Source organism: Hipposideros armiger, unplaced genomic scaffold, assembly GCF_001890085.2.
Source record: "Hipposideros armiger isolate ML-2016 unplaced genomic scaffold, ASM189008v1 scaffold_303, whole genome shotgun sequence".
In the NCBI taxonomy this organism is placed as follows: domain Eukaryota; kingdom Metazoa; phylum Chordata; class Mammalia; order Chiroptera; family Hipposideridae; genus Hipposideros; species Hipposideros armiger.
Genome location: NW_017731653.1, coordinates 1,677,453 through 1,691,361, shown reverse-complemented (window position 1 = coordinate 1,691,361; position 13,909 = coordinate 1,677,453). Strand labels below are relative to the sequence as shown.

Below are 13,909 nucleotides of genomic sequence, written 5' to 3'. Positions count from 1 at the left end.
GTCACAGTCTCAATCCCTAGGTTCAGAGCCCCAGAGCACCAAGAGAACCCAAGCGTCTTATCTACTAGGGCTGATCTTGTCACCCTAGCCAACATCCTTCATCCATCCCTTCTGTACTCTGAGCAAAGTGGGGGTGTAAAGGGGAGGGGAGTCTGGGTTTATTTTAGGTTTGAGACATGGGGGAGGGGGTTCTCCTGGGTCAGACAGGGAGTGTGGGTGGTGGGTGGTGACTCACAGATGATGGGTCCATCAGTTCCCCTATGCTGAGACCTTGAGTCAGGGCAGTGACAGAGCCCGAGGGTTTAGATGGACTGATCCTGTACTTTCCAATTTCCCTCTTAGACACATACACCCAGACCAATGCCCCAACTTTAGCAGGCTCTGGACCCAGACTCCTGGGATAACTGGGCTCCTATTCACCTTCCAGAGATCCACTTGCAACTTCATAATCTTCATTAGTATCCCTTCTTCCTTTCCTCTTTCCATTCATCCCCCACCACAGAGCAGGAGTGGGGCCTCAGGGCCAAAGCCAGGAGCTATAAGCCAACAAGTTCTTCTGGCCCCTTTGTCCAGGGAACTCACCCCAATCTTTTTTGCATCATATCACATTAACAATGTTATATTTGTACAATCTCCCAGAGTAAGCAAGAGGGGTGACTGTGTCCAGAAGCCACCAACCTGGGGTCTCTGGCAATCCCAGGTTGCTCTAGGCTACAAGGGTTGAGGGGATTGATATGGCCTCAGCTACTACATACCAGCTGGGAAGTTTTATTTCATGAAGACTTCACTCAGCCCAAGCCACCCAGCCAGGCTTTTTACAGGCCTAATAGAGCTCAAGTCTGCTCTTTGAAATCAAGACTTCCAGCCTCAGTGCTCTTAGAATTTCCAGGAATTTAAGAATCTAAAAGAAACAATCAGGGCCGGCCAAGTGGCACGTTGGTTAAGAACTGGCTTGGGAAGCCAGAGGGCCCTGGTTCAGATCCCACATATGAGGGTCAGTGACACTGCCCTCCACAGCTAAGCTGGTGAGCAGCAGCTCAACCTGGAACTGGGCTGCCATGAGTCACCAACGCCAGCGTAGGCTGCAGCCCCTGCTGCAGTGGGTTGCCATGGACTACCGTGTGTAGCCCGCAGCCAGTTTGAGCGGCTGTCCAGAGGCCGGCGACTGATGGGCCTCGCCAGGGAAGAGTGCAATGATGGTGCCAGCTTGGGCCAGTGAAGCAACGTCCTCCACAACTAGACTGAAGAACAAAACAACAGCAACTTTTCTGTTCCCCTTCCCCCGATTCCCCAGCGCTGTTCCCCACCCCCAATTCCCCAATAAAATCTTTAAAAAATAATAATAAAATAAAATTAAAATTAAAAATAAAAGCAACAATCAAGTCTCACCCCAGAGAAATCACATACATACACAAAAAAACTTCCATCCAGTTTCAGAGGATTGATGGATTGTGTATCCAATCTTCCCTCCACCCACCCGGGGGGACAATAGACCTAGGTGAAAGGTTCCTGCTCCAGATTCTTCCCCTTGCAGTAACCAAGCCCAGTTTAGAGGACTAAGTTAACAGTGCAGTGGGAAAAGCAACAGGCTTTGGAATCCGTTGGGATTGAATTCGGATTCCACCTCTGCCCCTTTGTTTCTGTTGATCTTGGCTGAGTCACTCTACTTCTCTGGGCCTCAGTTTCCTGACAGTAAAATGAGGATTATAAAATCTTCAGTGCTGGATAGTTGGGAAGATTAAATGGGATAAAGACAGCTAAATGTCAAGCCCAGAGCCAGGAATATAGCATATACTAAATAAGCCAGTATTAATACTCCCCCAGCCCTCTCCCACCATGTTGAAACTCAGCATGGCTCCTGGCTTTAGAATTTGCACCTCTATCTTGTCAATCTCTATAGAAATTCATTCTTCTAGTTTTAAAGCTCTGGCCTTCTGGGCAGGCAGGCTGGTGACAGCAGGAGCCTGGTGAATGTCCTGCCCTTGCCCTTCACCCCTTCTGCCTCTCTGTCAAGCAGACCATGATTAATAATAGTCCATCATCACAGCAAATCATTCCTACTGAGCGATGAAGGACAGAAGGTACTGGTGAGGTCAGATCTGAGAGAGAAAACAGAGACACTTGGAGACGCACAGGCTGAGAGATACACAAGACAGAGAGAACAAGCTAAGAGGAAACAGCATTGCAAGCTCAACAGGCTGAGAGAAGGTATTGGGTTTAGAGTCAAGACACTTAGGTTCTAGACTCACCACTAATTGGCTAGCCACATAACCCTGCAAGTCACTTAAACTCTACACCAATTTCCTCTTCTGAAGAAGAGACTTGGGTTGATGACCTCTAAGGACTCCGCCTGGCTGACCTTTCTAGGACAGCTTCCAGACCTGGAGGGCTATGCTGAAGCAGTTCCAGCTAGGAGGGAAGGCCTGACCTGGAGCAGAGGAAGGGAGGGCCAGGCACAGGAAGATATGGTGAGAGAGAAGGCAGGAGGTGTTGGGGCCACTGGCAGAGGACTTATAAGGGCAGAGAAAACCAAGAGAGGAGGGATATTGGGGAGAGTAGAAAAGCCAGCCAGAGAATGACTAAGGGGCTCCCGGTGTAAACAGGACCAGGGAATGGACAGGGAGGGGGCCTGTTTGAGTTGGCCAAGGCTGGGGTGGAGGGTGGAGTGAGGAGGAGGACTGGGGCAGGACGCTATGTCCCCTGTCCCCCACCAAGGCTCCTGGGAAGAGCTGACTCACACACCTCCCTCTCTTTACCCCTCCCCACCCCCACCCCAAGCTCCCAAATCCTGGGAAAATCTAAAGAGCTTGTTCCTGGTGTGAATAAGGAGAGAGCTGCGTTTACACACATGTGTTTTGCTGGGTTATACAGCAGGCAGGCCTCAGTGCCTCTCCTCCCAAAGGGGGTTCTCAGCCCTTGGTTTGAGTAATTTTCACCTAGAGGTTACCTTTGCAGCAGTGCTACGCTTAGGATCCTGACCCAGATATTCCTTGGGTTCCTCACCTAAGCAAGGGTCAGGACCTACAGATGTGAGAGTGGGATGGAGGCCAGCATCACCCCACAGGCTGACCAGCTGGCTTCTCCCTTGGCCTGCAGCTGGCTCTGGAGAGGGGCTTTTAAAAAAACCAGCTGGGTGATTTGGGACAGGAAGAGTAACAGAATGAGTAGGAAGCTCACAGTGAAGGAAAACGCATTGTCTGGGCACTTTTATTCTGAGTCCCTGAGGACAGAATGGGGCAGGGGGCTGGGGAAGAGGGGGGAATGGGTTTGATTTGGGGAATTATTCTGGAAGGAAAGGAGTCCTGGAGGAAAAAGGCAGAAAGGGGGCTGGAAAAGAGAGGAGGTTAGGAGAGAATCTAGGCCCCTAGGTCCCCCTCCCCCAGACTAAGATAAAGATTAGAATCCTGGGGCCCCGCGGAGTGGTGCGATGGTTGGGCATTGGCTTAGGACGCCAGCTGTGAGCAGCAGGGACCCCGTTCAGATCCCACGTGGGGACCAGTGATGCTGCGCCCTCTATAGCTAAGATGGTGAACAACAGCTCAACCTAGAGCTGGGCAGCGACAGCGTAGGCTGCAGTGGGGCTGGCAGGCAGCTGGCGTGTGCCTTCATGAGCTGCCATCCAATGGTGGGCAAGTGACTGCCTCACCAGGGAAGAGCACAATGATAATACCAACATGGGCCAGTGAAGCGACGTCCTCCACAACTAGACTGAAGAACAAAAGGACAGCAACTTATCTGTTCCCCTTCCCCAATTCCCCAATGCTGTTCCCCTCCCCCGATTCCCCAATAAAATCTTTAAAAACAAACAAACAAAAAAACTAGAATTCTGAAAGGTGATCTCATTACACAGAGCCAGGGCTGGAGGAAGGGGTAGGCAGGGGGTCACTGTTTTCCCTTGCTACACAGCCCCTTCCTCTACATCCACAGAGGATCTGGGGAGAATGGGGTGGCCCCTGTGCAAGACACCACCACCACCCCACCCCATGCTACAATTCTCCAGGTTTGTAGGAATCACACCGTTTTCTTTTCTTTCTTTCTTTTTTTTTAATCAAGAAGACACTGAGGGGCCAAAGCACCCCACTCCCAGGCTCTTGGTCAACTGCCAAATTCAAGGAAGGGGCTCAACAGAGGTTCCCAGAACCTACAACCAAGAAGGGGGTGACCTGGAATAGAATCTTCCTGGTGAATGACTCCAAACTCCTGGGTTTTCAATTCTAGCAGCTTGGGGTGGGGAGCGGCAGACGGAACTCGAGGAGCCCGTGGAGGTCCTCCATCAGATCAGGCTGACTGGGAGCACTCCGTACCTCAAGTCCTGAGTCCCAAATCCAACTGGCAGGAACCAAGGCATCCAGTGGCACCGGAAGGCAAGGGGGAATCCCAGTTGGCCAGATGCCAGAGGTGTCTCCTGTCTCTTTCTACCCAAAAGTCTCCTCCCTGAAGAAGTGGGGGAGCTCCCACACACATATACTGACTCCCTCGCCTTCCAGAGGTGATTCCTTTCCTCATTAGGAAATTCTCCGCTCCCTTTTTCCTACTCCTTTTCCGAGCGTTTACGTTGTACATCTGGAAAGGAGGGGGGAGGAAGGTGGGGGAAGCAGAGAGGAGGGGGGAAGAGCTCAAACCCGCCCAGTCTGACCCAGTACAAACTACCGGTCTCCAGCTGAGTCTGGAGACAGGGGAGTGGAGAGGTGCGGCCCCCCCCACGCCCCTTCGGGGTGGGGGGCGCGGGCTCAGCGTTCCAAGGACCCAGGAATGCCCCCCCGCCCACCCCCCCGGCAGGCGGGGGCAGGGCTCAGCCGGGAGTTTGGCAAACTCCTCCCCGCGTTGAGTCATTCGCCTCTGGGAGGTTTAGGAAGCGGCTCCGGGTCGGTGGCCCCAGGACAGGGAAGAGCGGGCGCTATGGGGAGCCGGACTCCAGGGTCCCCTCTCCACGCCGTGCAGCCGCTCTGGGGCCCCCGGCCCCGACCCCCGCTGCTGCCGCTGCCGCTGCTGCTGCCGCTGCTGCTGCTACTGCTGCCGCCGCCACCCAGGGTCGGGGGCTTCAACTTAGACGCGGAGGCCCCAGCAGTGCTCTCTGGGCCCCCGGGCTCCTTCTTCGGCTTCTCGGTGGAGTTTTACCGGCCGAGGCCAGACGGGTGAGTGAGGAGAGTTAGCGGCGGGATGGAGGGGGGTGGGGACGCCTGGAAAGTGGGGGCGCGGCTGGAGTCTGGAGGGGACCAAGGCTTGAGTTTGAGAGGCGGAGTTTGGAAGGACTAGGGCTGGAGTTGGGGGCCCACGCTAGAGTTGGGGGCCCGCGCTGGAGTAGGGAGGAGACTGGCCGGCGTGGAGGGGGGCCTGGAGTTTGAGAGAGATCAGTGGAGAGGCTTGTGTGGGGTGGAGAGAGGACACGAAACTAGAACCTGAAGTCTGGGCATTGGTCTTGGGGCCAAGGGAGAGGCGGGCGCGTGAATGGAGAGAGCAGAGGGTCTCCGGCTGAGATCTGTGAGCTGCCGGGACCCAGACGGATGGGGGCGGAGAGGGGGCGCGGAGGCCGGGAAGGGCTTTTTGGAGCCCTGGGGGACCTCAGGACCCCTGAGGGCCATTGTGCAGAGAAAGAACTGGTCGAAGCAGAATGAACTGTGTGTGTAGTAAGAGGGAAGTCGGAGACTGAGGGGCCCAGAGGTTAAACGGGGGCCAGCTTCATCGTCCCCTCCCCCCTCAACTCTGGGAAAGACCTGGGAGGGGGACGGCGACTCCCTCCCCCATTCTCCTCGGTCTCGTACGTACTCCGCCCTCACCCCTAATCTCTGTTCAGACGAGGGGTTCAGGGAACTTGGGGAGAGTCCCGGGACCCTGACACTGGGCTGGGGGTGGGCTTCGCCGAGGGCGGGTGCTCGGATGTGTTGGGAGGGGTGTGTGTGCGCGCGTGAAGGGGGGTGGGCGGTTTCCCTCTTCCTCTAGCTCTGGGGAGGAAGGGAAAAGCTGATTTCCTGTAGCTTGTGGGCTGGAGCTGAACTGAGACCGGGACTTCTAGGGCTGGGGTCGGAAGCTGGGGAGACGTGCGTTTACTGGGCTCAAGAGCGTCAGAACACAGGACATCAGAGATGGGGGAAGGCGCCAAGGAGGATCCTCATTCCCAGCTCAGCAGGGTGACAAAGCAGACCGGATCTGAGTGCCTGGAAAATGGGGAGCCCACAGGCGTAGGGAAACCGGAGTTAGAGCAGAGGCAACATTAGAACTGGGGTGCTTATTTAAAAGTGGGGAGTTGGGAAGTAAGAGGGGAAGGTAGCTGCTCCTCCTGGTCTGGGATGGGGCTTCCCAGATGCCAGATTCCTGACCCTTCACAATAACTGGAGTTATCCTTTCTCCTACATCTTTGGGCTCTGAGCTTCCCACTGCTCCCCATCACCACCACTACCCCAACCCCTAGTATCTTAGGGTTTCATAGGACCTCTCTCAGAGGTGAGCTGTTTTTACACCTGATACAGTTAACTGATCTCTACCCATGTTCTTTAATTTTTGGAGAAAAGGGGTTAATCTAGCTAATTCAGCTGGGGTGGGGTGGGGTGGGGGGCAAATCTCTCCATTGTCTGGAGGACTAAGGGATGGGGAAAAAAAGAAAGATGGTTAGGCCCCAGCTGTTGATTCTGGGCTATTCAAGGTCCCCACCCCCCTGGCCTCTTGCCCAAACCCCATTGCATCACCCTGGCCTGGAGCCTCTGCCAGGCCTGGCCTCCCCAAGGCCCCCTCAAACTGCTTACCACAACCCTAATGGAGTAGGGAAGAGGGAGGGAGGGAGGGAGGGAATAGAATCCTCCTCCATATCTGGGTAACCTTCCTCTTACCCCACCCCCCACCTAACAAGAGTGTCATCTCTCTTTTAAAACACTCCGCTAAAACATCTGGACTTTCACACACTTCCGGTTCCCTAGGTGTCTGTCTGGCTCCTGGCCTGATCCCAAAGTCCCTAAAGCCCTCTTCTAAAACAGGACCCTGCATTCTCATCCCTCCCCTCTCTCCTTCTGCTCATCTCTCCTCCCAAGAGAACCCAGGTGTCCAGCTTGCACTCCTCCCCTCTCATTTTCTCTTTACAATACACTCTTAGAGTAGGACTGAACATTCCAGCTCCTCGGTGACCTTCCTCCCCCCACAGCTGGGCCTTCAACCATCTCCTGCCCAGAGGAGACAAACATAGCCCCTCACTTGGGGCCATCCCTGGAGAGGGCCTCAGTGTTCTTGATCCCTCTGCATCACCTCTCACTGTGGACAGCAAAACAGCATTAAAGGACAGGGTGACACAAGAGAGTTTGCACGGTAGGAAAGGGCCAAGCCCTTAAGTCAGGCAAAGCTGGGTGTGTGCCCTGTCCTCCCCACTTACTTGTTCTTTGTGTGACCTGGGGCCAGTCAATTAAGCTCTTGGAGCCTGGTCTTCTCATGAAAATCAGACACTTAATTTATGAGGCTGTTTTGAGGGCTAAATGAGACAATATATATAAAAGGCACCTGGTCCATAGAGGGTGATCTGTACATGGGGAGGCATGATTTTTATGAGGTAGCTGGTTTCTCTTAGATACCACCTAGTTCCTTGTCTAAGTTTTCCCCCATTTCTTATTTGCTTTTAATATTTGCTTATAGTAGTGATAATATTATAATAATAGTCCCTCACAGTCCTTAGCACTTTCATATCAATTTTTCCATTGGATCATTACAAAAATCCTTGCATTAGGCACAGGAAGCATTATTGCCCCATTTTATTATACACACACACATACACTGAAGCTTGAAGAATCATAGAAGTTTAGAACTAGAAGTTAGTTTAGTGACAATTCAAGGGCAACCCATCATTTTGTGGGTTGAGAATCCAAGGATTGGAGAGGGGAAGTGACTTGGCCTAGGACACGAGCTTAAAAGGTGCACCAGCCTTAGCCCAACACCTTATTTCCTTCTGGTACTGCCACAAGTGGAGGCAACTCTTCCTCCCTAGCCAGCCAGGCACTTCCTTTGAGACTAAACTGCAGGACCCACAAATAAGTGTCCTCCTCAGGCCCGGTCAGGGCTACTGTCGGACCTGTAGGAGCTGGGCCCTGGTCCACTTGCTACTCTCCACTCCCAACCTTATCAGACCAACAGAGTCAAACAGTAACCATGTATTGAACAGGATCTTGGTTGATCAGAAGCCCAGCTGGGGAGATAGTGGAGAGGAGAGGAGGGGATAAATTGGCAACAGGGTAGACCAGAACACTAGGCTAAGAATCAGGAGTCCTAGCTTCTGGTTCTTACGTTGGGAAGGATTCGGAGTGACCTTGGACATGTTACTTAACTTCTCTGGGACTTAGTTTTCCCATCTGTCGAATAAGGACATGGGACTCGGTCAGCAGGTTTCTTTGAACTAAAGTTTTTTCTTTATTTCCTTTTTTTTTAAATTCAAATGACATCTTAATCAGGACATTGTATATAAAACAGGGAAAAGAGGTTGCTCTAAAAGAAGATGAGGAGTGTCAGGACCAAACTAGCCTCTCCTTACTCCACGTGGCAGCCCTGAGGCATCTACAAGAAGGTCTTCAAATCAGTGGATGCTCTGTACGGTGCCTTCCAGCTGTGGCAGCCTGTGTCCCCGAAAACCAACTCTAGAATATCAAGGTTCTGAGGCTTCAATATAAATTACGGCAATTATTTCTTCCCCTGGACTGTATATTTTGGAAGAGTTTATCTGCCAAACCACATTTAGTAAGGAATAATTAATTCCTTTTTCCCATTTTTTTATCAACTAGAAGTCAGAAGAAGAAGACATCTACAGCTGCCAATCAGAGCTTCTGATGACTATGAGATAGCCAGGTTCCCTACATGAGTTGATATAATCCCAACCAAAAGCAAATATACTTGAGGTTTTAATTAGCCCAGGCTGCCTTATCAGGTAAATGCGTGTTTTCCATTAGGTTTTCTGAAATATTGAAAATAGCCCAAGGACCATCCATTGTTATTTTCTTGGACCCCCTAAGAGGCCCCAACTGCTGCAGGATTTAAGAAGCAGGAATAAAAGTGGGAGAATAAGGATAAGCTATGTGACGTGCCATCCCTGACACCAGGTGCTTCACCCGGCACATGGGGGAAGGCACTATTTATTGGGCTAACTTGAGAGCTGGGATGGAAGGGGTACTAAACCCTCGGGTATAAGCCATGAGAGGTGGGGGTTACACCTGGGTCTGGGTCTGTGTGTCCCGTGCCCCCATGCCAGATCTGCTGAACACAGCCAAAATGCATAGGTCCCTGGCCGATGAGCTTGTGGGCTTTTACCAGCTTTGTAAGGCCTCTCTTTCACCTTCCAACCCTGTCAAACTCCAGGCTTCTGCTTCCGGCTATCCCCAAAGCACTCAGGTTCAGCTCCTCCCCAAGAGAAGGCAGTGTTGGAAGAATTGGGAGTGGAAGCGGTGTACCTTGGCCACAGCCCTGGGTTCTCCTGGAAATAGAATATCACAGCTCCCAGAGACTTTGAGATAAACTGTTCAACCTCTTCTTCCAGAAAAAGAGGGAAAGAATATGGCCGAAGTCCATTTTGAGCTAGTGCCTGACCCATGTCCAGTGCTAGCTCCTGGTCCAGTGCTCTTTTCACTGCCTTCTGTACCATGGCTGTTTTCTAAGGCTGCCCCTGCTAAGGGAGGGTTGCACCACTCTCTCCTTATCCAGCCCTGGGTCAATACAAACCTCTTCCCATACACCAACCTCAACTACTAAGCCTGGCAACTGACCAGGTCACTGGGTCAGCTCCTACCCCCAACTAGATGTAATGAGGGGTGGGGTCCTGTTTGGGGAGACAAACAGAGAAGTTAGAGGTTGGAAACAGACAGGAAGTTCACAAGCAGTAAACATTTCCTGTTCCCGGGGTAACAGGCTGGCACCCCACCCTTTATTACTCCAGAAACTCTTACTCTCAGGCTCCCCTTCCTATTCCTGGGGACCTTGCCTTCTCCCTCCTCCGTTCTCATCCTCTGGCCTTCCTAGACTGCTCTTCACTCCCCATGTCAGTCCCTTGGAGCTGCTCCTTCTGGTGTTCCCATCCCCTGTTCTTGGACCCCACTCTTTTGACCCCAGTCCTCTTGGAAGACACTCCCCGCTTTTGTGACCTCTGTCATAATCCCCGACTTGGGCACTCTTTCCTGGTAAGAAAGGCTGAAGAAGGTATCGTAATATCAGGGGAAGGGGTGGATATTGGGAATGCTGAAAACTGAAAAGGGACAGAAATCCATAGAGATGGAGAAGCCCAAGCTCTGAGATCAAGAGAGAGGGGAAGGATTCAAAAACTAAAACAAAGAGAGCAAGCAGTCATAGAGACAAAGGAACAGAGAGATTTGAGAAGCAGTGCCAAAGGCAGGTATGGGAGGAAGGCAGAGGCCACAGCTGACAGGGACAGTAGCCCAGGAGCCCAGTTCAGTCACCCCAGCTGCCAGATGTTGTCTTCTTGGGAGATCTGGAGGAGAAAGCCAAACGGCCGACAGCAGAGCCAAAGACAGGAAGATGGTCCAGGGTCTTAACTATGACCACCCCCATTACATAGGACCCCCAGCAAAGGCAACCCTCTCCTCGTCGTCTCAGGAGGAACTGAGGCACCATGTCCAGAACTAAGACCCCAGTAGAGCAGGATCTGGATTTAGACTCCTAGAGATGGTGTGTGGGAAAGGGGTTCAGGGGCTGAGACAGAGACTCAGCCAGGATGGGGAGGTCCACACCAGAGCCCAGGGTGAATGATCTGTTTTCACCATCCTCCAGTTCCTCTCTCCACTTCTACTGCCTGATTTCCAAGACTCACATTTTCCTCCTACACACCCCTGGGCTGGGCAGCTGGACTCCTGGGTCTTAGCCCAGAGAAGGACTTTGGCTTGGGACGAGAGGGCACAGGCTAGGTGAAAGGACCCTGGGTTCCAGGGGCTGCACATCCAATTTTGGCAGGTCCCTTCCCCAGCACTGACTCTGGCTCCTTCTCTCTTTAATAACGGGAAGGTAGGAGAGGAGAGAGAGTGGTGGGAGGAGGGGAGAGCTCGTGTTAGTGACAGCGGCACATGGGGACCGCCTGACTCCAGCCTGTGCCTCTGGCATCTGTGGCATCTTCTGAGATATAAATACAGCCCAGGGGGCATCTACCCCACCCCCAGTCAGCCCCTGGCCCAGAGGCCTGGGTCCTTCCTGGCTTGGGGACTGGAGGAGAGCTAGGAGCCACCCTGAACCACCTCTCCTATCCCCTTCACAGAGTCAGCGTGCTAGTGGGAGCACCCAAGGCTAACACCAGCCAGCCAGGAGTGCTGCAGGGCGGTGCCGTCTACCTCTGTCCCTGGGGCACCAGCCTGGCACAGTGCACCCCCATTGAGTTTGACAGCAAAGGTAACCAACCCTCTTGGTAGGCCTGGGAAGTTCAGGGAGGGACTAGGGGTGGGGCTGTGGCTTTGAGGCGGGCCCCCGGTGGTGCCTGGAGTGAGGGGTAGAGCCTGCCCAGTTGCTTGGCCACGTGCCCTCCCAGCACTCTGATGCTCTGGTTGTGCTTCGGCTCTGTGCAGCCGTGCAGCGGCTCCCCGTGGCACTCACACCACGTTCCCAGTACAGCCCAGCCCAAGGAGGGCGGGCATGATTCAGAAACATGTGGCTCTCATTTCCCCTGAATCACCCACAACTCAGGGAGGCCAGGGCAGCAACACAGACAAAGACAGGGAGAGGCACACAGACTACTTGATTTATTTAACGAAGCACTGACTAAGTGATAGTGCACGCCAGGCACTGTGATGGGGCTGCAGGGGATTGAAACATGATTTAACCACTGCCCTCAAGAAGCTCAAAGTCCAGAATAGATACAGAGATGGAGGAGGAGACAGACGCGGACAAGAGAGAAACGATAATAACAGCTAACACTTCAAGAGCACTTGCTCCGTGCCCAGCACTGTTGTAAGCACTTTATACATATTAACTCACTTAATCCTTTCCACAGCTATATGAGGTATTATTAGTCCCATTTTATAGGAGAGGAAATAGAGGTTAAGTAACTTGTCCATGGCCACACAGCTAATAAATGGTGGAGCAAGGACATGAACTTGAGCAGTCTGGCTCCAGAGGTCAAGACGAGGGTGAGGGAACAAACGGAGGAGTGCATAAAAAGATGGAGATAGTGAGGGGTGGGGGATAAAATCATGGAACAGATTGATTTTTTTTTTTTAACCTGAAAGAGATGAGAATCAGAGGAATAAAAAAAGGTCGTCCTATAGAGGGCAGAGCTAGGACTTGAAAAAAGAGAGACAGATGCATAAAGAGACAGAGAAGGGGACAGTGATCGAGAGATGTGAAAAAGGTCAAGAAAGGAATTAGGTGCTTAGAGGCACAGGCCCATGTTCAAACAGAAGTGCAGCCAGAGGGCTACGCGTTCAGGAACTAGCCATTTTTACTCTCCTGCCCCCACCTCGCCTGGCAAGCATCCTTGGCCCAGCTAGACCAGCGAAGTCAACTCTAGGAGCCCCAGGTTCTGTATTCACATGTGTGCGTGCGTGCGTGCGTGCGTGCGTGTGTGTGTGTGTGTGTGTGTGTGTGTGTACAGGAGGGGTGAGTCCGGCAACACAAAGCAGAATCTAAAGACCGTTCCCCATTCCCACCAGTGAGTCATGGGGTTCAGGGCTTGCAAGTGCTTGGGTGCTCCCAGCCTGAAGATGGGGGCTATGCTAGGTCTCAGTTGCCCACTGCCTGCATGACGCCCCTTTCTCACTTCCCAAGGCTCTCGGATCCTGGAGTCCTCACTCTCCATCCCAGAGGGAGACGAGCCTGTGGAGTACAAGTCCTTGCAGTGGTTCGGAGCGACGGTTCGAGCCCATGGTTCCTCCATCTTGGTGAGAGGCCAGCAGGCTCAGGAGGCTGGTGGCTAGGAGATGAGCAGTGGTTGAGTATAGTGGAGCGTAGGCCAGGAGGGAGGGCAGAGGGTTCCTGTTGGACAAAGCCTGAAGCCCCCCGCCTCCCGGGTCTTCCCAGGCCTGTGCCCCACTGTACAGCTGGCGCACAGAGAAGGAGCCGCTGAATGATCCCGTGGGCACCTGCTACCTCTCCACAGACAACTTTACCCGAATTCTGGAATATGCACCTTGCCGCTCAGGTAGGGCAAGAGGGGGCATGTGCATGTCTTCCACAGCCCCCAACCCCATCAGCCTTAGGCTCACCCTGTGGTCCAGGGAGGTCCTTCTGCTGGTTCCCTCTCCCACCTCCTTCCCCAGTCTCTCTCTCCTTTCCTGCATGACCCACCTGTGCAAGGTGTCCTTCCCACCACCTTCTCCCCTCACAGATTTCAGCTGGGCAGCAGGACAGGGTTACTGCCAAGGGGGCTTCAGTGCTGAGTTTACCAAGGTGAGAGGGCGATCTGGGAGGGCAGTGGTTGTGGGTGGTGGACACCGGGGAATCAGGACCAGATGTAGACACACTTCCTTCCCCCCACAGACTGGGCGTGTGGTCCTGGGTGGACCAGGGAGCTATTTCTGGCAAGGTAAGTCCTTCCCCTGCTGCCCCTCAGTCCCCTGGCACAAGGCCTCATCCCCGCTCCCAGTCTGACATCACCACCCTTTCCTCCTCTGCCACTGTCCCAGTTCTCCTCTTCCTTTTTTTTTTTTAAGATTTTATTGGGGAATTGGGGGAGGGGAACATGCAAGTTGTTGTTCTTCATTCTTTGTTGTGGAGGGCGCCAGTCGCCATCTGGCTTCCTGTCGGGAGCTCGTGGCCTCTAAGCTCAAGGTGCTGTGTTAAATCTTAGTTGCAGGTGGACATAGCCACCATCCCACGCGGGAGTCAAACCCGGCAGCCTTGTTAAGAGTGCACGCTCTAGGGGCCGGCCGAGTGGCACGTTGGTTAAGAGCTGGCTTGGGACGCCAGAGGGCCCCGGTTCAGATCCCACATATGAGAGCCAGTGACACTGCCC

The 13,909-nt window shown here is 53.2% G+C and overlaps 1 protein-coding gene across 1 annotated transcript in view; it reads left to right on the top strand.

The window, feature by feature from the left end:
* Positions 1 to 4,795: 4,795 nt before the first annotated feature.
* ITGA5 (integrin subunit alpha 5) overlaps positions 4,796 to 13,909 on the top strand; it is a 22,136-nt gene continuing 13,022 nt past the window's right edge. The window contains exons 1-6 of the mRNA XM_019659786.1: positions 4,796 to 5,135; positions 11,222 to 11,352; positions 12,724 to 12,836; positions 12,976 to 13,096; positions 13,283 to 13,344; positions 13,435 to 13,480. Of these exons, the coding sequence (XP_019515331.1) occupies positions 4,900 to 5,135; positions 11,222 to 11,352; positions 12,724 to 12,836; positions 12,976 to 13,096; positions 13,283 to 13,344; positions 13,435 to 13,480 (709 nt within the window). The 5' untranslated portion in view covers positions 4,796 to 4,899. The remainder of the gene's footprint in view (positions 5,136 to 11,221; positions 11,353 to 12,723; positions 12,837 to 12,975; positions 13,097 to 13,282; positions 13,345 to 13,434; positions 13,481 to 13,909) is intronic.